Source organism: Lissotriton vulgaris, chromosome 4_1, assembly GCF_964263255.1.
Source record: "Lissotriton vulgaris chromosome 4_1, aLisVul1.2, whole genome shotgun sequence".
Classification (NCBI taxonomy): Eukaryota; Metazoa; Chordata; class Amphibia; order Caudata; family Salamandridae; genus Lissotriton; species Lissotriton vulgaris.
Genome location: NC_141691.1, coordinates 1,394,374,036 through 1,394,399,339, shown reverse-complemented (window position 1 = coordinate 1,394,399,339; position 25,304 = coordinate 1,394,374,036). Strand labels below are relative to the sequence as shown.

At 45.0% G+C, this 25,304-nt stretch overlaps 1 protein-coding gene across 2 annotated transcripts in view; it reads right to left on the bottom strand.

Moving 5' to 3' along the window:
* The window catches only part of RBBP8 (RB binding protein 8, endonuclease), a 446,933-nt gene that overhangs the window by 6,601 nt on the left and 415,028 nt on the right, over positions 1 to 25,304 (bottom strand). For both annotated transcript variants that reach the window (XM_086965639.1, XM_086965638.1), the window contains exon 18: positions 16,178 to 16,319. In XM_086965639.1, coding sequence (XP_086821765.1) covers positions 16,178 to 16,319 — 142 coding nt within the window. The remainder of the gene's footprint in view (positions 1 to 16,177; positions 16,320 to 25,304) is intronic.

The following is a 25,304-nucleotide window of genomic DNA, read 5'->3' as shown; positions in this document are numbered from 1 at the left end:
GTTTCCCCTCAAATTCACAATCTTCCCACCAGTAATAACTTCTTTTGGATACACATTTATATCCGAGGTAGACAGTAGAGTTCCCACATAAGTCCCCCCTTATCACACCTCCCCCGGTATTCATGGAATCACCCGACTTTCGTCAACAGCCCCAACCCGAATAGTTCATCCCATCATGGGAATTGTAGGTTTGACCGTTGTAGAAGTTTGGTCGTAACAAAGGCGCAGTGAAGGGGACGATCCCTGTCAGTGGTAGATGACTAGAACTGCCTAGATCAATATTCACGCCAAATTGGGCACCCGTTGGTCTTGGGTAGAAGAAGGTAAGATCCACAATACCAATCCCACCACTGCTAGTGCCCCAGCCCGGCCTCGTTATCCAACCTGCCACCCTTGGATCTTAAAAGTTAAATATAATACACCCCCCCCCCAATTTTTAGGAGTACAACCTATCCAATTGGTCTTTCTTACCCCGATAATCAAACCATCAACTTCCCCGGGCAATGTTGTATTATTAGCCCTTAACCAGTGCATGACCTTGTTTTTTAACATCTGGAAGGTTTCTCTTTGACCTACCAATAAAGGTGGTACATTGGTGAGGACAGCCACAAAGGGGTAAGAATCTGGGGTAAGATTTATGGGGGTATCCTAGGGGGAGGCTTCATCACAGGGAGTGTGGGGCGGCAAGTGTCTGGAACAACAGGACAGGATATTGGAACATTTTGTGGAGCCTGGGAAGCCTGAGAGTTATTCAATACAGCATTGCTTTTTCTGGAGCTGTAGTTACCACCAGCTACAAGTCCAAGACAGGGTTTCAGGGTGGTTGGTGAATGTTGGGTACTATTACTTAAAGGGATGACATAATTGGGACACTCTTTACTACCCTTACCATGTTGTCAGGGAGCTTAGTTTCCCCCCCATTGTTACTACCTAAGATGGCTGGCAGTTCGGTGTTAGTCTTGCGGCTTTGTCCCTTTCCCTGGGGCCTGATTACAGTACTAACCACGGGAGAGTGCAATTCGACCATGGAAACACTTTCATCCTGCCCAGCAAGTTGCTGGAGGTTCCTACTCTCTCCAGTCCTAAAATGGGACTTACTTAAGGATTTTGTGGAGAAAAAGTTATCTAGACTGACCTGCTCAAAGTGATCTAACCGATCTGCTAGTTTTTTTTAACTCTTTCTTCTATGGGAGTCAGAAGGGACCGCATTAGTCTCTCCAACTCGAGAAACAGCGGCGGAATGGACGGTAGTGTCTTGGGCGACGCTATCACTATAGGGTCTGGACTTAGTGGAACAACTTCCCCCTCTCCCGTCAGTGCCCCACTAGGACTACTCCCAGTAGGATCCTGGGGGCATGTACATATTCCCACTTTTCGAATTTTTTCGGGGGTTTTGGGACATAACATTTCGTTGGGGCTGCACTCCTCTTCCTTTTAGGACAAGGTTTAGATTGTACTACGTGGTTTAAGACACTAGGTTGGGCCATACATAGCTGACCAATAGGTGGATCAATAGGGGTACTAGGAGGGATTGCAGGCAAAGTAGAAGTGTCAGATTCTAAAGACAAGACAACCGGTGGCTCTATAATTGGAGGAAAGAGGTAAGATGTTTCCGATACAGCTGGCAGTGTTATAGATGATAGAGGGGTAACCAATGCTGGAAAACTTTGTGAAGGACGTTTTTCAACAGGGTTTTTCAGGAGTTCGATGGATAACCTACGTTCCGCACGTCTTTCCGCCAGGGCAATTTCCTTATCAATGCCTTGAGATATTCGTTTAAAATATGTGTCCAAAGGACCCATGATGGCTGTCCCTGCCTCATTCAAGGTAAGCAATAAAGTGGGGCTGGTAGAAGAAGAGGACATAATGTGAGGCCTCCTACGCTTTCAGGAAAACTATGGAACACTTTAAATACTAAAACGACTTACAGAGCAAACTGTTAGTAAAGCGAAATACCAGTGTAGTAAATGTCAGCGGGGGGCCCAGCCCGGCCTCCTTCGGCCCCTGATGGCCACAGTTGGCCACAGACGGTCCCGCCCTTGTCCCGGGCTTCTCCCGCGCAGCGGGTGCACAACCTTCTAAAAGTATCAGACGAGAAACGGGATTCACGGTTGGGGGGGCCGGCAGGGAGAGCAGCCCACGGAGTCCCTGCCTTCAGCTCGCAGCCCTGCCGAGATCCGCTAAACGCCCCTAGCTAACAACAAAATACCCCACTCTGGCAGCAGCTCCCGCGGTTGAGACCGCGCTGCGGGACCCGCGAAGCGGCTCCGGCGAGGTGCTGCGTTGGTCCCAGGGGTCTGAGGAGCCAGGAAAGTGAGCAGCAGCAGGTAGGTAGGTTCAGTGACGAAAATGCAGTTCCAACGGTCCCACCAGCAAAGTCCAAATGCTCGCGTTTATCTCCGTGGACGGGGGGCGGGGCCGGCAGGGAGAGCAGCCCAGGTGAAACAGATCAGGCACGCAGGGACTCCTGGTCCACGGAGTCCTTGCCTTCAGCTCGCAGCCCTGCCGAGATCCGCTAAACGCCCCCTAGCTAACAAAATACCCCACTCTGACAGCAGCTCCCGCGGTTGAGACCGCGCTGCGGGACCCGCGAAGCGGGTCCGGCGAGGTGCTGCGTTGGTCCCAGGGGTCTGAGGAGCCAGGAAAGTGAGCAGCAGCAGGTAGGTAGGTTAAGTGACGAAAATGCAGTTCCAACGGTCCCGATTTGTGGGAGCAGTGCAAGTACGTCAAACAGAATATAGTATGGACGATGGGCGACAGCAACTGAATTTAGAAAATCTCCAAACTTCCCATTAAAAATAAAATTTAGATTTTTTAAAATATTTGTGAATTAGATAAAATATTTCCTCATTTCTATATTTGTTTGATGAATGCTTGTTACTGTATGTGTGTGTGTGTGTATTCTTCTGCGGTTCAAATCATCAAAACTGCTTATGCCGGCGTGTCCGGCTTCCAGTAATGACTCAGTGGGGGGGTTCTCGGATTCAAATAATGATTAAGTAGGGGCCCACAGAAGTCAAAAGATTAAGATCCCCTGCTCTCGAGGAGCCCCCTGAGGCTTGGAAAGCTACATGAGTTGCTTCTCTCAGACTCTAAGCTTGGGCATGGATTGCCCCAGTTGCTGTGCACAGCGTTGGACTACTTCAGGCACCATGATTATCTTACCCTAGGCCTCTGCCACCCCCTCACTTGGTTTGCCCACATACCATGGACGCCTCGCAGCTGGCGATCTCAGCTGCTGGTAAGACGCAGGTATCACAACATTGGGATACCTCTTTCAGGACGACAGCTCCTCTCATTTCCAGTGCTCCAACTTGCATAAAGGGCAGTTCCTGATGTACCAATTCCTTGTTTAGGTCCTTAAGGCTCATTGGCACGTTACAGACACAAAAACCGACAGCACACATAGGGTGACCAACCGTCCGTAAATTTCACGGACAGTCCGTAAATAGGACCTCACGTCCGTTGTCCGTGAGGATCCCTTTTACAGACGCCTTTTGTCCGTAATTCTGGGCCCTGCAGGGAACAGCACTGTTACCTGCCAGAGGCCTCAACTCCCTAATGGGGCCGCCACAACCTCCTCCTCGGAGCACAAGAGCAGCCCCACCCGCCCATTGTCATTCTGTCTGCGGGCTGATTGCCACATCCAGAATGACAATGGGCCAGTTTGGGCTGTAAAGCATGTGGTGGCCGGCCTCCTACAACCTCTGTCCACGGCAGGCAATCTGTCAGACAGAAGACTACCTGAGGGGTGGAGTTGTTTGTTTCTTGGCGTTTGCAGAAGCATTTTGTTTTCACGCAGGAGGCCTATCGGGCTAGTTTGGGACGATTAGAGAGGCAAATCGGAGAGTTAGTTTGGATTGTGTTGTAGGCCGGAGCTCTCAACTTCAATGTTATTCTACAAAGAAGACAATGTAACTAGATGAGGCTTGCAGTGACATGACTGAATTTAATTGAAAATGGGTTAGTGAAGTATTTAGCAGTTTTGAGTGGGAGGAGTTTGGATTGGGTGTTGCCCAATAGAATGCCCCCTTAATTCCTTAATTATCTAAATGCACATGTTGCTGAATAAACGTGTAATCATTATAGGCATCTGTCAGAGTAAAACTTTGTTTGTCCAGTCTCTAAAAGGGGAGTCGGGGGCTTTCTGGTGCACTGTGTGCATGGATGCACGTGCCAAAGGATACGTTTATTTAATTCCACTGGGGTCAAAGGCTATTAGGGTGACAGTATTGCCATTTTAGAACGGATGCATTTTCAATATTAAAGGAAGCCATGATTGCTGCTTTTTTATTTGATGAAACTAACAACCATTAACAAAGAAGAGGAGTTGGCCTAACGGCTAGGGCGCTCGACCTCGGACCTGGAGGAACTGGGTTTGAGTCTCGGTAACGACGCCAAACTTCCTGTGATTCTGGGCAAATCACTTAATCTCCCCGTGCCTAACAAAAATGAACGTGTGTCCGAATGTAACGTAACTGGTGCTATGTAAAGCGCTCTGATACCTGATTCGGTTCGGGTCTAGTTCGCGCTATATAAAACTTGTTGTATTATTTGGATACAATGACAGAAGACGCAAAATACCAGTTAGGCAGTACACTATACTAAGCACAGATTTTTACCTTAGGTGTTTAAAGTTGCACCCGTAATTACATCAAACATCCACTTTGAAGAAACCCCCAGTTTTTTCATCCCACTTAAAGCCCTGGAAACAACACTATGTCACAGTCACCTCATGACCCGACGATGTGCATCATGCATGACTCATGACTCAGATTGCCTATGTGCAAGGGCATAGTGAACCCTTCCCCACACCACCCCTTGCTTTAGGAACTAGAGCAAGGGTGATGTTCTTGCTGGGCCTCTTCTTCCTGCAATTTTGCAGACAAAGGCTCCGCTCATAATTAAAATGAAAAAGTGGGTGAGTAAGCGAAGAGATGGGTGGATGGCTGGATAGATTAGTGAAAGGGTGAATGGATGAATGTGAGGGTGAATGGATGGATAATGAGAGAAAGGATGGATGGATGGACGAGTGAGTCAGTGGAAGGATGGATAAGACAAAATGTAAAAAAATAGATGCTTGGGTGGAAGGGTAGAAGGATGGGTAAAAGGTTGGGTGGATGAGTGAAAGGCTGGAGGTAAGAGTTAAAGGGTGGTTGATGGGCGAGTGAATGGTCGGATGTATGTGTAAAATTATGGATGGATGGATTGATAAGTGAAAGGGTGAATGGATGGACCCATGAGTGAAAGGTTGGATGTAAGGATGGATGAGTGAGTGAAAGGGAGGGTAAATTGACAAAAGGATGGATAGATGAGTGAAGGAGTGAAAGGGTGGATGGATGACTGATCGGATCAATGGATGGATTCATGAGTGGATGAGTAGATGGATGGGTGGAAGGAAGGATGGCTAAGTGCAAGGGTCGATGGAGAGAGAAAGGGAGGATGGATGGATGACAAGGGTGAACGGGTGGAAGTATGAGTGACTGTGGATGGATGAGTAAGTGAAAGGATGGCTGGATGGATGGGTGAAAGGCTAAAAGGCTGGATGGATGAGTGAATGGATGGATGGGTGGAAGAGTGAATGGATGGATGGGTGGAAGAGTGGATGGATGAGTGTACCGATGGATAGGGTGAAAGGGTGGATGGATAGATAATGAATGGATGAGTGAAATGATGGATGGATGAGTGAAATTAAATTAAATGAGTTTGCAAATGGTTGAATATGTTTGGCTATGGATGGGTTGAATTATATACTGTTGCGTGAACTCCTCTGATGTGTCTGTAAAACTTACCTGTTGTCCCAAAGTTTTGTCCTGAATTTTGACCTCCTGTCCTGAATTTTTGTCCTGAATTTCGACCCTTTATCCTGAATTTTTACACTCTCTGTCCTGAATTTGGATCCATGCCAGTTGGTCACCCTAAGCACACATTTATTGCTCCAACCCCTTTGGGATGTTTGATGACAGTGAGCTGGAGAGAGTGATAGCATATCCACACATTTAAATGCGAAATGCCAGGTTCAAATATATACAATTTGCCATTTTACGTAGGGCCTACCTATCTCCCGATAAAGTCAAAATCTTCACCTCTGCCCACTGTTCCCGCTGCACAGCACCTACTGTGAGTTTCCATCACATGTTGCGGAGCTGTCCAATCTCCTTGATTGCCTACTGGTCAGAGGCTGCAAATGATGGTCTGCCATAATTAGAATAGCTAAACTCAATAGATGAGAAGGGTGCACCCTCAGATTCTATCTAAGAACCCAAAATGACAAAATTGCTGCCCGCTTCCTCGACCTGGCTCGACTCTTCCCTAAATGTGCAATTAATATGAAATGGAAGACTGCGGCGCTGGCCACAGTCGACAGATGGCGCTAAATCACCCTCAAGTGCGCTGAGGTCAGATCAGAGGTCCGCGCAAGCATCCGTTTGCGCGGGAACGGCATGACCGGTTACCTTGAAAAAGGGATCACCGGACGAAAGCTTGCTGCCATAAATTCCTTATGCGTCTTGTTCTCTCGAGCTTCCAAAGGCTTTCAGTTCGCAGGACGCAAAGGAGCTGGCAAATAGTACTCAGAGAACTTGTAGGGGGCCACTCCTGTACCCCGCTTTCAATCTGACAAAGAATCCTCCTACACTGCAGTTCATGACCACTCGCCTCCCTTTTTTCTTGGTCTTGCACACCCACCTTGCTGTATGGTGCTGGTGCTTAAAGACTCACTTCCCAGTATCGACTAATGCTGCAAAACGTCTTTACCTATGCATTAATGCTCAAAACGGCCTGCCGCTCTGCCTCTGGGGCCAATGTTTTTTGCTTACCGCTTTTCCATTGAGCTAATGTGTAACCTCTGTTTCCAAAAGAAGAAGTTGCTAATTTTGGTAAAGTACACATTTTGCATGAACGCATCATGTGGTTGCTACAAGAAAAAACCAGAGGAAAGCCAGAAAAGATGGTTTAAAAAAACAAAAAACGTCGACTGTTGTCGCATTGCTGCGCAAAGGCTCGGCACTCAGCTAACTTTTACGCTGGTCACATCCACAGCTCGAAGAGGTCCTGCATAATCTGTGCGCGTGCTCTTAGTGCCTGGGGGATCACAACTCAGCTGCCCTCAAGCTTGAGTCCCCTTCAGCACCAAACAAAACCTGTTCCCCTTGAAGTAGAGTTGTTGCCTCGGTGTCACTAGCACCTTAGGATTCTAAAGAATCCAACTTTCGCACCTCAACCCTAAGCGATGAGATATAATAAGGATCAAAGGTCCCATCATTCTCTACTGTGAACACCACAAGCCTTGACATTACTGCATGAGAACCACCAACAGCCGGACTGCAAACGATGCCTTCGAAAGAGCTGCTTTTGGCGGAAGGATTCAACGTGACATACATATGAAAAGAACCCTTTTTGAGATCATCTGCGGCATACAGTATACATCGTCTGCTTCAACTGTATTTAATTGGGTGACCTTTTGTTGCTTAACTGATTTGGATGATGGGTGCTTCCCCCCTCTTTCAAGGCATAATTATGTATCCAAGGCGTTATTTAACTTCTTTTTATACAAAAACACTCACACTGAGCATTCTCTCATTGCTACGCCTATGATAACCGTGTAATATTAACATAGTCTCAGCCTTCACACTACCTTTCAGCTAGGCCTTGATTGCTCCACCAAGCTCCCTGGGAGAGTCAAGGAGGGCACATTCCTGCCACAGATCAAGTAACAAGTGACCTTTTAGAAGGCGGGCGCACTTTTGATGTTTCTAGGTTGCCTATACACCTGCAGCGAGCATGGGAAAAGCCTGACATTTCTTCAGGGCTTTTCCGATGCAAGCTAGAAGGTTAGAGCGAGTGAACATTCACGCAGAGCATTATACCTGAAAAAATGTTTGCACCTCACATGATGGCCAGTTTATCCGAGACAACTGGAGGGGTGACAGGCTGTTGGAGAGAGATGCATATTCATGAACAGCCTTGTGTACAAGACAAAGTTTTGAACCAAATCTGCTGTTGATTTGGCGCTGTGAACCTTCAGCAGAATAACAAAAGGTCTCACTACAACTCAGTCTTATATACTTGGGGAAGGCATACTCTATACATTGATTAAACCCAAATGGAAATGTTAGGCAATCCTACTGGCTATTCTGATTAGGGGTGTGCGCAGCTTTTTTTGTGTGCAGATGTTCATGAAGGCTATTATAAAAATTTCCAACTCTGGTAAGATTGCAAGGTTTTTTGCGTTTCTGTGTAAAAAAAAAATTGTGACTTTCGCAACCATTAACATCACACATTTCCCCGTCTATCACAAGCACAATGGTCTGCATATTATATGCAAAGGAAGTGTGTGGCTCTGCTATGCAATGCAACTAGGCAAGGAAAATCTCTGGAAATGTAAAGTCACAGGGAAAAATTATGCAAACATTTACAATTGTATAAAGAAAACTGTGCAACAGGTAAACTTGCAGAAAAAAATCTAAATAAATGTTCCAGCTTTGCCGTGTTTGATTTTACTCAAAATTATCTAACAATGCAGGTGTAAACTCTTTTTGAGCAGAGGGAGACCAGGAAACCAGTCTATGAAAAAAGGTAAGAACTGTGCAAAACTTTGCCTGCGCAAACAAATCTTTGCACATCCCCAACTGTGAGAAGCATCATAAGCAACTATCAATATTCACAACTTGCTTAGCCGAATTGAATAATATTTGTAATGTACACAGAGTAGAGCGTACTCACTCCTAGAGCCATCAGCTTACACTGTAGCGCAACTAGTTAATCCGTCTACTAGCAATGTTCTGGTCAGGTTTCACTCTGTCGGTCAGTTTTTTTAATTAATACCATGCTTTTTTGTGTAACTACATAGTTCTGGATGTTACAGAAGCTTTATTTGTACACTACATTGAATTCTACTTTGTATTTTTATCCTTAAATAAACTAAATGCACTGTAAAGTTTAGATACCTAGCAATAAGCTCAAGGCATTTTTATGCTTCGGAATCTGTATGTGGTTATGATTAACTAGTTTGAGCTTTGTTGTTACAATAGATAGTAAGCAAAAATGAAAGAAAAAAAGTAAGATGATGCAGATGTGCCCGTCCTGAAGGTCCTGACGTGAAACGTCAACAGCCTGGGCGACAAAAACAAGTGCACCATGGTCTTGCAGTACTTGCATAGACAGTCTCTGGAATAGTTTTTCTGCAGGAGACCCATCTGCGGGGTAACAATTACATAGTCCTCAATAGGTTCGGATACACTCTCCTGGCCCAAGCTGGGTATAAAACGTGCACTTCAGTTTGAGAGCCCATGATATGGCCAGCGCCACGTATATGTCTATATAGAGCTACAATATTTCTTCGGGACGTTGGTCCAAAACCACTGCGAGTGTTCGCGGAGGCAATGGGGCTAACTGACCTGTGGTGGGCACGTAAATCAGACTGCTAGGCTGCATGAGCACCTCTCAGCGGCATATGGTAACAGTTCACGTTTGGACTACATTTTCACACCGTGTGTGCATTAGGGGCTGTTCCGCGAAGCGCGACATGGAACAAGCGCCACATGGGGAATGGGGTATATTGGACCATTCCCCAGTTGAGCTGTTACTACAGGGCCTTGCCTGGGACCACACTCACCCACCACGTATAGATTCCTGGAACTTTAAAGACCGAGAGTTTAAAGATAAGTTCAGGGGACGAATGGAACAATATTTTAATGAAAAATCCAGATCAATTGGTTTGCTTTGTACCCTGTGGAAGGCTTATAAAGCGGTGGCCAGGGGCTATGTCCAAGAGGCAGTGGGGAGCAAAAGGAAGGAGTGGGCTCCTGGCGCAATGAGTTAGACCAGGAAATTTCAACTATTGAGGCATGGTAGGGGTGGGAGGGGGATCTTGGCTCTACCCTGGGACACCGGTTCCACCTCAAACAGAGGGAGCTACGAGACTTGGAGGATAGGCAGCCCGCTCACATGCAATAGGCTCGCAGAGGCGTTTATATGACCTGAGCGATAACGCCAACAAAATAATAGAGTGGCTGGAAAGGAGGGACCAAAATTGGGTCTTGAAGCTGGGGATGCCAGACAGTCCTCTGTGCATGTCTGGAGTGGCCATAGCTGAGACCTTCGTAGTCTGTTATGAAACACTAAGTCAGTCTCTAGTAGAATGGGAGAAGACAGTGCCGAACTGTTCAAGGACATCTCCCTTCTAGAACTCTCCACAGAAGACAGGGCGGAAACTGATCGAGACCTGACAATGGAGGGGATAGTGGGTGCTATTCATGATTTACAGTGCAAAAAGGCGGCAGGCTCGAATGGCTTGCACACAAATTAAATAAATGTGTGGCAGACACAGTGGCTCAGCCAAACATGTATCAAACTACGCTGAAAGATGGACGATTGCCAGAGGACTTGATATAGGTCACCATAATTGTTATTCCACAGAAGCGTAAACCCCTGGAGCTGTGTAGCTCCTACAGACATATCTCCCCACTCAATTTCGAGGCCAAGGTCCTGGCAAAGGTGTTGGCTAACACGCTACGTCAGATTATATCTACAGTAATACACCCGACCAGTTGAGATTTATGCCACACAGGGGCACCCAGCTAAATCCAGACCACAGGTGTTATTACCTGGAGTCCCAGCTTATTACTCTAAATAACTCTGTTTTTACACCCCATACTGAACCAGCGTATTAGGTGGACCGCCATGCCATGGGAACCAGGAGCTATCCGGCCGCACTATAGCTAAAGGGCAGCAAGAAACATCTCTCCAAACACACGTGGGCAATGGTAAAGGCATAGTGAGAGGCCACGAAATTACTGGGGTGGGAGACCAAACTGATAAGTAAACCCTACTTTGGGAATGTGACCTGCTGAGTGAGGTGGGGCTCCAGCAGGGTTTTCGTAGCTGGAGCCTTATCGGGATTGACTGCCATGGAGATGTCTGGCGGAACATGCCATGATTACATTTGATGACCTACAGAAAAAATATCAAATGGCTGATGGGGAGTGGTTCTGCTACCTGCAGTTGAGACACCCTGCGGTGCCACGTGCCTGAGGGAGAACTGCTATCTGAATACTCCCCACTAAAGGACCAATTACTCCTTGACATGATGGGGGATAAGGCTGCCTTTCTCACTTATCGGAAGCTCATGAATAAATCCGCGAACCCTATGGGCCCCATGAGAGACGTGTGGGAAGCAGACTTCGGGCCATTTTGAAGATGAGGACTGGGTGGAGGCATTGCAGAGCCCCAGGGAGATTGTCATACGAACACGCTTTAGATTGATCCAACTCCAGATCCTACACAGACCATATGCCCCAGGACAATCCAACATCGACTGGGTCGTTGTGACTCAGATCGGTGCGCTAGGGGCTGCAGAGAGGTGGGTACTTTCTTTCACATTATCTGGGCCTGTCCCAAAATTCAGCACTACTGGGCCAGGATGGCTCTGGTTATGACAAAAGTTGTGGGTCTTTAGGTCCCGGTTGAGGCACAATGGCAATTACTGGAAGTGACGGGGGAGGAGAACTGGCCCAGGCACACCAAACATGGCTCATGATGGCCTCTAGAGAGGCAAAGAAGAACATTGCGATGGCATGGTGGTCTGCCGATCCCCCCAGGATTGGGGACTGGAAACGGGATTTGGATTGGTGCCAGCAGGTGGAGAAGGTAGTTTACCTGGGTCAGGGGATGCCCCAAAAAAATGGAAAAAGATTTGGACCCAATGAGAGGAATACAGAACTTTATTGTGTAGTTGGCGGGGATGTATTGGAACAGCTGGGGGGGACACTGCATTTTTTTTGCAAAGACTGCATTAATCTTTTCTGCCCACTGCCGTCATACTATACCCTGTCTTTGCATTTTCTGTAATGGTGTCCTGAGCGACTGTTCAATAAAAAGAATGTTTATAAAAAAATTTTAAGAAAGGTGCGGCCTGGCAGGAAACTGCAAGTCCAATGCCCTTCAAATAATGATTAGAAAAATTAAAAAGAACGACAAAGGGGAAGCGAGGGTCGAAAATGGAAGAGCAGGATTCAGACAATCAGAGGAGGTGAAACAACAGGGGAGCGAGGGTAGGAGGGGAGGTGTAAACATTCACACAAAATAAGAAGCACAAAGCCAGGAGAGTTAGAGGAAATAACGGACGAGCTGGGGGTGGAAGGAGTGAACCCGTGGGGGTACTTCAATGGGGATGTAGCACACAGGTGAGTGCAAAAATACATGCACTTGCATGGACCGCAGAAAGAAGAATAAAATGTAGTTTCCACAATGTAATCAGTGAAATGGTACAATTCATCCAATCAGGATGATGGTGAAGAAGCTATGCTCAAAGGGAGGAACAAACACAAGAAAAGTCATAAAATAAAAAGAAAGCAAATGAGATTGATGAGAAAGCCGACCAATGGTAAGTCGGGGGCTGCCCCAAACTCCATTGTAAGTATTGATATTGTCCAAAAACAGGTGTATGGCAACAACAGCCAAATGCGGTCTGGTAGGACAAACCAACTGAAAAGGAGAAAAGAATAATAGGCTTGAATCTATCACTGAAATTAATCAGACTGACCTGCGTCATTCAGTGAGAGACTGTCCAGTTTTTTTTAAGAACATCTTTTTATTGATTGTCCATTTAGCAAAAGAATATTATATTTCAACTTCACAGGCAAATGCAGATTCTAAAAGTCCTCAGGCAAAGGGTCTTTCTTAGTGAATACAGGGGTTTGTTTCCCCCAGCCATTACACTTTTCATTTTCTTTACATAGTTCCTCTCCCTCCCTTCTCCTCTACTCATCTTTGGCCATCCTATATATGCCCTCCATGGACCCCATATTTTATGCAATTTTCTAAGACACCCTCTTCCTTCATATTCTACTTTTACAGCCTTCATACAAATATCCATTCCTCTTTGCCACTGTTCTACCATGGGTATTGTTTAGGCTTCCCAGTGTCCGATAATGTCCCATTTGGCCACCATGAACCCAAAACTACAGAAGATTGTTTTGATCGTTGCTAGCTCATTTTGTCCTTGATTAGCTGTTGTTCTTTCCCTACCACTTATGATGTCTCCCCTTCTGTACTCTCCCAGAATTTCTTTTGCCTGCACTTCCGCAGCCCATGTATAGGTCCATCTTCAAGAACTGGCTTGTATGATAATGTGATCTATGTAGTCTTTTTAAAATAAAATAGCTTAAAACTAGATCTGGTTGCCACTTCTTTTGAGTGTCACAGTGTGTTGTCTCAATCGTCATTCTCTGAGACGCCTAGGTCTCCTCGCTATGTCTCCCTCAGGTGCTTTAGGTTATCCGGGGTACTGTTAATAAGCATTCTATAGATTTGGAAGCTGGCACCCTCTCCCAGTACTCTTTTTTCTAAGGGGATTTTGTCTCGGTATTCCTTCCATTCTTCCACTGTGTAGAGGGCAAACTTCGGTGGTATGTACCTATAATACTGAGAGGGGTGCAGGTAATACTATTCATGAAGATGTGCAAACTATTTTATTCCTTCCATCCATAATATGTCCCCCAACTCCAATATACTTATGTTGGCCCACTGCTGAAAACCCTTCATCTGTATCAGGTCTTCTATAATTATTATCTTCAATAACGGGGTCTTCAAGGTTCTTACCGAACCCATTTCAGGGTGTCTGCGACTATTTCACATACTTTCATTACCTCTCTTATGGGTTGTGACATGTTTTCGATTTCAGTTCTATTATATAATAACAGAGAAGTGATTTCTCCCCCATTTCTAGTGTGTCAATGTTAACCAATGGGTCATCCAGATAATTAACTACAAACAGTTGCAAAATCCAGTCACAGAACCAAATGTTGGGGTGTTCTATACTCCCCATACAGACCGTCCCATACAAAGCCAACAATGCTGCGAGACTCCATCCATCTCACATCATCACCCTCAGCTTTATTTCTGTTTTTCAAAAATATGGATCAGTTAGAAAGAAGAGGGTGTTTTACATTGTATGGAGGAAACACAGTAGCAAGATAATTTTAAAGTGCACTGCTCTACCCAGCATTGAGAGTGGCGGGGTAATACAATGTCTTACACCTGCTTTAAATTTAACTAGGGACAGTTTAAGATTTCTTGTTAGGAATAACTCTTTACTTTTCATTAAATAAATTCCTAGGTACTAGAAACAATCTTCCCTGTCTGTCAGGCAAATTGTGACTGTTTCTTAATTTACCCTTTCCAGAGTCCTAAACATTTTTGCCAATTCATTTTATATCCTGAGATTACACTGAATCTTTCAAAAATGTCCATTAGGATAGGTATTGTTATATTCAGTTGCATCACATACAGTAGAATGTTGTCCTCGTAAAGAAATATTCTTTTTTCTCTACTAGACTGGTACCCGAGACTTTTAAACCATAGACCCAGATATCCTCTGTTAAATTACACCTTATTGAGTTATTGGAAAAGGAATTTATCCACTTAAGAGAGACTGAAAGATGACTAAGGCGCACAAGCTGCCTCTGCTTTAGCCCGAGTTATCACAGGGACACAAGGCAGTTCAAATAGCCTTCTACCTACTGATCAAAAAGGGGGAGTTCTTGGTATATAGGTGAGTTGAGTTAAAAAATTACAGCTTGCAGTCCGATGGTTGGAGGAAAAGTAGTAGACGTCAACCTCATGCCAGAAGAATTGGACATTTTATTTGAAGAGATAACTTAAAAGGAGTAGCTTGCACAAAACTTAACACTGATGCAAAAATCTTACAACAAATCAATTTTTAGTTTGTGCAATTTGGAAAAGAGCAAATGATATATGCCACAGAACAAACCTGGCACAAAACTATTTCACGCTTTTTTGTCCAGTCTACACAATTTTCTCTACTTTTCTAAAGTGAAAGACTACACTGCCTTTGAGGCATCATTTGACACATATCTTACTAAATCGGTTTGCTCTTTTAAAAATAAAAAAAAAATAGAGAAAATGCATTGAGTAAGATTGGTTTGTTAAAATATCTATTACCCATTTAAAATGATGTGCTAATCCTTCCCCTGCATTTTACTATTGTGCAAAATTTCTTCTTTAATATAGTCTGGACAATATTACATAAGGTGCGAAAAAATGGAAAAATCGATTTGCCTTCTTTGTTGCACCAGTGCCTCTAGAGGAAAATGTAGAAAAACGTCAAAGGGAAGGAATAATGTTTAAGGGGCTGCACCTTTTGTCAAACTGAACACTGAGAGAAATCCAAATATATCAATGACAGATTACAAAGTACACCAGCAGAGAAATTAAAGTTGGTTTGAAAAATATTTTTAAAAGCTTAAAGTCATCCAGTCATGTGACTAAGTGTTGTTCCTGAAGGACTGGTTTATATTATGACGATTGTGGGAATAAAGTAGCAGCAGAAAAAAAGTTGTGACAAAAATAATATTTTACTGAAAATGTATTTAATAATTGAAATGTAGTTAAACAATATAACATTTGCATGTTATACAAAACAAAAAATGCATGTTTTATACTGGGGTTATTTTTCCGGCACACGGTTAGGGAAAGCATGGCATTAAGATAAGGATTAAGTTAATGGTTATTATTGAGCATTAGGCTTAAGTATTAGACTAGGGTAAACAATGGAGTTAAGGTGAGGGTTAGAGTCAGGTAAGAGTGTAGGGTTAGGTGATTTGATAGGTAATGGTCAAAGGGTAAGGGTTAGGGTGAGGGTCAGGACTGGATTTCCACTAAGGGTTCAAGAGGTACAAGTTGGAAAATTCTACTTTTTTACAAATACATTTTGTCAATGACAATGGAACACATTTGAACTCACCCTTTTATCATGACCCTGCCACTAAATATTTTTACTACAAAACTAATTAATGTAACTTTTTATTATCATTTTTTCACATGCAGTTGAGCAGCATGTAAATCAAGGTAGTACTGTTTAGAATTTGAATAAACTAACTTTTCTGGTCGTTTACGGATGTTGAGAGGTGGTGATACAAGCACAAAAATGTATATAAAAGCCTACATTAGTCCAGCTTTTCACACGTCTACTGTATTATTCAAGGCAATGTCTCATGTATAAATAGTGAAGGTATGAAATACAGCTTTTCGTTTGTTTTTAGTTGACAACTGCTTCCATTTTTGTGTGAAACAGTAGCCCCCCTGCTCCCGAAAAAATGTTTATCCTTCAATAGTAATTGTCAAACGCTCAAGAATGCTACATAGTAGTCATTACCTCTGTCCTTGCAAATCTGAGTTGTAGGAAAGCCAACTTCCCAAAAGTTTTCGGGAGTGCTGGGAGGGATGTAGCGGAATCTGTGCCTTGAGCAGGAAGCCAGCTTCTGTGCTCTTTCTTCATCCGGAAGGTCTGCATAATACTAATGATATAAGTAACATATTAATTGCATTGTCAATGTGTTAGGACATGTCACTATCAGTTGCCAGCGTAGTATCAGTGCTTTCTAATAAAACGAAAACTGGTTACAACATACAGGGCCTAATGCACAAAATACTTTGCATTCACGAAGTCAGTTGCGATTTCTTTGCAAATAGAAAGTATCGATATGCAATGCCCAAAAGGTGGTTTGCAATTGGTAACTGCTATTACAAATGGTAATAAACACAACAATCTACAGCACACTCCCACCCTCCAATATATTTCGCAATGACATGCAAAAATGAATTGTAACTGTTTTGCAGTGCAAAACTTGGAATGCTTAATTTATGAGGTTGACTGTTTGCAACTTATTGTGAAACATCCCTTTGCCCTGCAAAGAGTGAGTCCGGTCACAGTGAACACTCAAAAAGAAATCCTTTGTGCAGTTAAATAATTTCAACCATTTTGTCCAGCAATACAATCATCTCTCTTTCTTCACTCTTGTGGGATTCTTAGGCTTTTTGCATGAAAAAGTAATCAGTTCCAGATATTCACGTTGGCCAGGAATGACATGTCTGTAACGTTTTCCCTGATTCATCAGCTTCCGATATCTAGGAATATGAACGACACTCCATCCTGAACTCCCCTGGTCTGTTAATCACGAACCCTTGGTATGGAAAGCTAATGAAGACCTACACAATTGGCAATCCCTTTCGTGAAATGTGATTGGTAGGATTGTCCTAAACAAAATGATGGTGTAGCTGAGGTTCCTTTATGTTTATCAGAACCTCCCAATACTTTTGCCTCGTCATATGGATAGGTTGGCATCATCGTTCTTCTGACATAATTCTAGGTTCTGCCTAGCCCATCCTCACTGCCATCGGACTCTGTGAGATGGGGGTCTAGGGATGACCAACTTTTACCTATACTATCTTGCCTCCCAGCTTTTGGTGATCAATGAATGGCTTAGAGGGGGTTGGTCTGACATTGCCTACCAGCTGGAATTGGCGTCCCTGGGATATCCTAGGATTATGGCTATGCTATTCGGATCCATGGTCTCCGCCACGGTCCCTCTGGTGACCCAGGTGAATTTCTTGGCCTGGAGGGCCATGCTTTAACACACTAAGTGGGATAGCAAGCTCACACTAAAAACCCCCTTGAGGCATGGCATATGGGTGAGTGAAGTGCCCGCACTGACAGGTTTCAGGAAATGGGACCTCATCTGTATATCACAACTAGGCGACATATCGTCTGGGATCCAATTACGCTCCTTTCAGGAGCCTCAAGACCCTTAGGAACCCACCTCTTCATAATTCTACAAATACCAACAACTACGCCATGCACTACGAGTCCACATATCCCGCAACGCCTCCCTCAAGGAATTCAACCTTCTGGAGGCCAAACTCCTTACAGGCACTCTGGGCTAGGGAAGCATTTCACAGATTTACTGCATCCTTATCAATGCCCCTGGTATGCTTGATCATCTTAGAGCACTCTCGGAAAGTTGATTGGGTTCCCTTTAAAGATGACGACTAGCGGGATATCGTGATGGGGCCTCGCATCATATCTATTTCCTCCTGGCTACATCTGATCTAAACCTATTATATCTATTGTACCTACCTCACCCAAGCCCGATTATATTGGGCAGGCCTTCTCCCTGCTCCCACCTGCCTTCGCTGTTCCAGTGCCCCTACTGATTTCTAACACATGGTATGGTTATGCATTAGTGATCCAAAGATAATGGACGGCTGTGGCCAGGGAACTCTCAGATGTGTTGGGATGGGAGGTGCAACTCTTCCCATTGATGCTGCTTGGCATCATGGAGAGTTCCGGTGGTTCGAGAGCAGACCAGACATTCTTGGGTACAGCCAACATGGTAGGTAAATGCAACATAGAAGCCCAATGGAAAAACCCTGTGCCCCCCCAATCCCTCTCCTCGTGTAACAGTGGCGGCTGTGCACAACAGGAAGGCTTGTGTATGAGGCGAGGGATGTCCTTTGAAACATGAACCATATAGAGGAAATGGCTGGGACAACTGGTCTGAGCCTTGAAATGTACTGCATTTAAGTACTTTCCTCCTACAGGACTGTTCGTTTTACAATATTGTCTTACTTTGTGCATCTGCCTTAAACTATACTTGACTTGTACCCTCTTGTGTCAGTGTTGTATTTTCTGTTAAAAAAAAAAAAGAGTTTGCCCTGATTCTGCACTCTTTTTATTTTTTTACTTTTACTACATAGTGTCTATCAGCAGCAGGAAAATATCATGCACTGCTAACTAGTTTAAATAGGTCCCATTTGTTTTGCTAATGCAATAGAGTAACGCAATCCACCAAACCTCCCCATTTGCTGTTTAACATGCCGAGTTTGTCCATTCTGCCCGAGGGAGTTACTGTCTCTGTTGAAGAAGGCAATTGTTGTTCCTTGCATAAAGAACTTTGGCCATGATCCATCGGTCCCAGACTCAACAGTATTTTGTGAAAGCGTGGACTGATGGCATGTGGCAGCCATGCACATGTCATTTATAGAAACATTCGCTAGAAAGTCCCCTTTTCTTTTTAATGGAATGCACCCTTTAATAGAATGCACTCTTAATGTATTATCAAGGGCTTTACTGACGAGTTTGCAGCAAGTTTAAATGCTTTGCACAGTCGATCTTGCTGTAGTTCCTTTTGACACTGGGAAACCACTATTCCCTACATCACAAAAAGTGCTTTTTACTAACACCTTTGTTTCTTTTCATTAAAACAGCACCACTCTCCCTTTCTACTTGTGTTTTTTGATACAGAAAGAAAGCAGGCAACTGTATTGCTTGGTTCACATGGAATTGTGATACAACATTTGGAAAGAATTGATGGTTAATTCTCATTGTTTGTTACATGATTTTTATTAACTTTTTGATAAAACTATTGTTACAGTTTCTGGTTTTGAACATATGTTTTTACATCTTACATAGCATCCTAGTCATGTAAAGGAAAATATTACATGGGTTACAATTTTGACATGTGATAATGTAACTTTAGAAAGTTCAATGAACTCCCTCCAAAAGTGTTCAAGCGCAAGCCGCTTGAAGCAGCTAAGGAGGTGGTGACCAGCAGTCTGGCATTATTGGTGAGGGCAAGGACTAGTTTGTCTTTTTTTTTTTGTCCTCATTACGCAACAGTTAAAAGTAAGGAGTTTTCAGGGACCCTTCTCAACTTCGTGGCGTCTCTGAGAAAGGAGACCCCTTACATCCGTATACTTATAAGGAGGAGGATTGTTGTTTCGTAGTGGGGTGAGCTAGCCATTTTTGCTACTCATACAAGCCTTCCTCGACATTGTTGCGATAGCGTAATCATTGGACATTACAGAGGAATGTAATGGGAAATCCAGGTATATTACCACCATGTTACATATACGTTATATGTATACAACTCCATTTAAATCACCTCTTATGGAATTCTTCCCACAAATCCCAGAATTTATATTTTTTAGTGGCATATTTCTTATTTTTATCTAGGTTAAACACTTTCAAAACTGAAACCAGCCATTCGTTATGAGTGGGGGGGACAGGATTTAACCATTTTACACAAATCTCCCTCCTTGCCAAAAGAATCAGTATGAAAATTAAGTTCTCTTGAGCTTTAGTAAAAGGTCTTCCTACATTCATACTTGTGACCCCAAAGATAACTAAGTCCATACTAACAGAAAGGAAGCAGCCAGTATCATTACAGTTGGACAAACTAGTACTTTCTGTAAGTAAGGACTAGTTTGTCCAACTGTAATGATACTGGCTGCTTCCTTAACCCTCTTTTGTCTTCCGTGTGAAGGGTATGGCTTCCAACGTCTGCTCATATAGTCACTGCTTACCTCCATTCAGCTGAAAGGAAATTTGTAGGCATTCCACAACAGCTGTAGAAATGTAAAATCAATAGACTATATCTTATTTTTTGGGCGAGTAAACCTGCCTTAAAATAAATCTCTTCATACGGACAAGGTTTGTATTGACATGTGCAAGGTTCAGTTACCTTAGCAAAATCATCTGGTACTTCCTTGAAAAAGAACCCTATTGTAGGGCAGTCATACCCCAGGTGTGTCAACCTGGATGGTGTTTGGTGAAATGGAGGGCAGATCGAGGAAGCCCCAGGATATATATTTCAAATCATGTACAGGGTTAAGTATGCTCTGTGTAGCATGTTACAAAGTATAGTGGCATTAGGGGAGACTTTGTGGCTAAGTTAGGGATTTTCGCCATTACTTGCCATTAAACTCTCTGCCTATCTCAGTTTCATACTTTTCTTTCAGTGGTTCTAGGGGTGTACATGTATGCTATAGATGTACTTTTTTACTGCACGCTTATTAAAAACCATTTACCATTATATGGAGGGTTTGTAAGACTGCATTTGTTTAGGGTTTACTTGATACATGGGATCATGTGTTCCCCAACTCGAAATGTATCCAAGATCTTGAACATGTAACACCAATCAAGTGTCAAAAGCTATAAGTCAAGGGATAGACAGGCAGGCATGTCAAATCAATGGGGTTACTATGAGTATTCTATATAGCGTCTGAGGGACGTACTGTATCTGGGAACTAACCCGTTTTGGCCAGTGTGCATTAGCCCTGTAGTTTGGAGAGGATTTACTACTCTGTGTTCAAGATGAACAGGGGCCTAAATGATGCTGTGTTTAATGGGCCTTGGCCCGCTTTGGAACAAATACTATGATGGCTTCATTTAATGTAGGGGAAGATTGCCAATCTCTCATTAAGCCTCATTTAATGAAAAAAGTTAAATTACCTGTAGAAATAGTTTTGTACCTTGAAGACTTTATTCACATGTTGTGCATTAGTTTGCCATCTAGTGGTTGGGGCCGGAATTCTGTTTTTTGTTTTTAAGGCGTCATTGGCCATTTGTGACTGGGTCCATCCGCTATAAAGAATCCACATTTGTAAAGCGCACAATCACCCGTAAGGGTCTCTAGGCGCTGGGGGCCGTCGGGAAGATTAAGCAAGCTATTGCCCAGAGTCACATGGTGCTGGGCTAATCTGCCTCCGGCGCAGGGGATCGAACCGTCGGCGCAGGGGATCGAACCGTGATCCCCAGATTCCGGAGTCAGTCGCCCTAGCCGCGGCGCCACACCTCTTCCCTATGACATCAGATGCATTCCCACAAAGCCTGTGCATTGGAGCCATCATCAGATTATTTTTTCCTTTTTGCTGTCCTATCATGTCTCTGGGCTTATTACTCTCTTTGGTATAAATCATTCAACTCCTTTGCTTACCCACACATCTCCTTAAGAAGAGGAAGAAGGGTTGCATGTGAATTTAGAAAAGCCTTCAAGCAGCAAACTTGCACCTACATGAAAGTTCCCCTTTTCATTTTGCAACATGAATCTTTTCTGGATTAAAATTTTGAGCACTGGTTACAAAGCTGTGCCTCTCTACTAGTCTGTATATTCATCCAGCTGTGTCTTGTGAAAGTTTGGGCCTATGACCATGTAGCGGTCATGCAGATGTTGTTTACGGATAAGTTAGCTATAAACGCTACTATGGCTCTCTTCAATCTAGTAGTGTGCTCTTGAGTGTCTTACCAGAGCCTCTATGTAGCACATCCATCTTGCGAAGGTTCTCTTTGTGACTGGGAGTCTCTAGTTAGCCAGTGCGAATAACAGAAAATATTGGTTCTCTAAATTTTTTTGTTTATTGTAGATGATCCATCACTGCCTTCTCTACATCTAGAGTGGGCAGGACTCTTTCAGCTTAGTTTTAGGGAAAAGGATTGTAGTGCCTGGTTAATGTGGATGTGCAACATTATTTTGGGCAGAAATTGTGGGTTTGTCCTTATAAACACCCATGTCCTTGTGTATTTGAAAGTATGGTGCTTATACTGTGAGAGCTTTAGTTCACAGACTCTCAACAATGATATAATAGCAATCAGAAAGGCTTGTTTCTTCCTGTCCTGAAGCATAGCCTACATTTAGGAAAATACCTTTTTTTGAATCAGTATTAACTCAGTGGGAGTGCAAGTATTTTCCAACTCACTCATCTCTGCTCCTTCAAATGCACCCTGCACTCCATGTTTTCTCTGTTACACTTCTCCACCCCATTCCGCTACATGCTGCTCACTCACTCACGCGCTACTCCCCTGCTTTGCTCTTCAGAGTGCACTGCTTTTCCCAACCGCCACCGACTTTGTTTTAATTTAAATATCGCCCCACCCACTCCCTGTTGCTTCAAACCCCTCTCCTTCGACATTCCAGCACCCTCCACCTCTGTGGTCATTTGTTTTATTTCATTTTTTTGGGTTGAAACCAGATTAGCAAAAACGTTTTAGTTACTGTAGTGAATTTTCATGAATATAAAGCTGATTTAAAAGTTCACACTTAGAAACTTTTCAATGGAAATCTGACAATGTTATTCAATGGGAGAAAATTCAGGTTGCAGGTAAAGTACGATCGCGTTACTTTTGTAATCCAGCACTGGTCTCCTAGGGCCAGCGCTGGGGTCTTAACTCAAAACAGGTAGGTAATTGCATTTTAGTATTTCGTGCGATTTTTAAAAGAAATTTCATAGACAAGCAGACAATGGTTCCTTTGGAGAAAATACAGATTACTTTTGCGGTTCAGTACTGGGCTGAAAGGTACAGTACTGGCTTCTCCCCTGATCACAGGTGAGTACTTCGGAATTCGGACTTTGGCTGATTTTATATGAATATTTTCCGTTTTCAAAACTTCACACTTAGAAAATTCGCAAGTCAAAATTGGTCAATGTTGGTTGGTGAAGTTAAGGTTCTGGGCATAGACCCAGGGGTCCGCCAGGGTCAGGTAAGTACAGTTAGTTCAATCCCAGCAGCACAGGGGCGGCCGGGTGCAGAGGTAGGTAGGCCCAATGATATCCAATGAGGGAAAGGGGGCCTTCGGTTGGTGGCTGCTGACTAGCAGGCCATGCGGCTGTGGGAGCTGGGCTCCTGGTCACTTGCTCAGGGCAAGGGGGCAGCAGGATAGGACAAGGGTGGCACAGCCAGCGGCCCTCGGGCGGCTGGGTGCAGGGTGCTCTTGAGCCGTCGGGTGATCTTGAGCCGTCGGGCGCTCAATGTTATCCAATGGGAAAGGTCAAAAGGGAACAAAGGCTGCAGGCTCGGGGACGGAGACTCTCCAGGGGAGACCAGCACTTCGAGAGGTAAGTTGGGGTCTTGGCGCACAGGTAGGTACCCCAAAGGGAGGCACAGGGAGCCGCAGGGCGCCGGGTGCAGGGGTGTCTTTGGGTGTCGGAAAAGCTTACCCTCAGCTAGTCGCGGTTGGGGTGGCCCCTGGTTCTGAGTCTGCAGGCGTCGTCTGGTTCGTCGAAGAGGGTCTTTGGGCACTGGACTTCGGGTCCCAGTCGCCGGGGGGACGTCCTCGTGGTCTTGGTTCGGTTGGGAACGGCCCGAGCTCGGCGGGTGCAGAGTGGGCTGGCCCGGAGCTTCCTGGCTGCCACCAGGGTGGTTGGTGCAGCAGAGCCTCTGCTGAAGGGAGTCCCAATCTTCAAGAGGGTCAAGGCAGGCAGGTCCTCTGGGTGTCCCAAGGTTGCTGTCAGCAGGAGCCGCCGGGGTTAGGCAGGAGCAGGTTCCAGGATCAACAGGCCAGTAGGGCTGGGGCCAAGTCAGTTGTTGTTGTCCTGTTGTTAGCAGCCACACGGCGGGTCTTCTTCTTCTTGATCTTCTTTCTTCTTTGTTTATCGGAATCTGAGGAAGGAAGGTTCAGGGAGCCCCTAAATACTGAATTTAGGGGTGTTACAGGTAGGGCAAGGACAGGGACCAAAGGGCCCCTGCCCTGGGGTGAGTACACCTCCTACTCGGCTCCTCTCCTGTGGGAGGGGGGCAGGAGCCTAGCTGTGATTGGGCAGGGCCCCCCATCTTCGAGATGGCCGGAGCCCGGTGGCGTGCTTCACATTGTCTCCCCACCTGAGGGGTGGGGTTGGCACATGCCGGCGCACCCCCCTTCCTGACGTAGTTTTTACCACCAGTCTTCCCGCCACAGTGGGGGTCAGGACGGGTGGGGGCTGGTTACTGGGTACAGCAAGGGGTCTGGGGAATCTCACAGAGGCGGCATGCCTTTGAAGCTTCCCCCTGCCCATCCTGGGGGAGGAGACCTAGCACCTCAACCAGGATGTGCATTGTTGCAGGCCCAGGAGAGCGGGGGCTCTCCGACCTAGGGGTCCAGCAACATGTCTGCTGTGTGGCAGCCTCTGCAGCCACTCAGCCAGACGTGGATTGTAGGTTAGGTTTTCAGGGGGGCATCTATAAGATGCCCTCTGGTGCATCTTACATTAAATCTCACACTGGCATCAGTGTGGGTTTAATGTGCTGAGAAGTTTGGTACCAAACTTGTCAGTCTTTAGCGTAGCCATTATGGTGCTGTGGAGTTCGTAATGACAACCTCCCAGTACCATATACTCTTAATGGCATCACTGCCCTTACAGTGCCCAGGACTGGCCCTGGGTACTGTAGGGGCACAGGGCTCGTGCACCTGCGCCCACACCACTGGCATAGGGCACCCAGGTAGAGGGGTGACTGATGCATGCCAGGGCAGTGGGTTTCTGGGCATGGCACACAGGGATGTGTGCCATGTTGACTCTTTGTTTAGTTCTGTACCTAGGCACTCACCCTGCAAAGGCAGTGTGTGGGTACCAAGGTACAGGGCCCCTAAGGGTGGCACCATAAGTGCTGCAGGCCTTAGGGGTCTTCTCTGGTCACCGTGCCCTGGGTACCTAGGGTACCATTTACTAGGGGTTGATAGGTGGCCAGAGATGCCAATTGGGTTTTGTTTCAACACAGTTTTTAGGGAAGGAACACAGGCCCTGGGTACCTGGTTGGCAGGAACCCAGGGCACACTCAGTCAAAGCACATCAGCAGTCAGAAAAAAGTGGGAGCATACCAATGCAAGAAAGATGCCACTTTCTCACAGTATCCAAAAATGTAGCAGTCTATCGGCACTGAGTGCATAAATAAACTATTTTTAACATTTTAG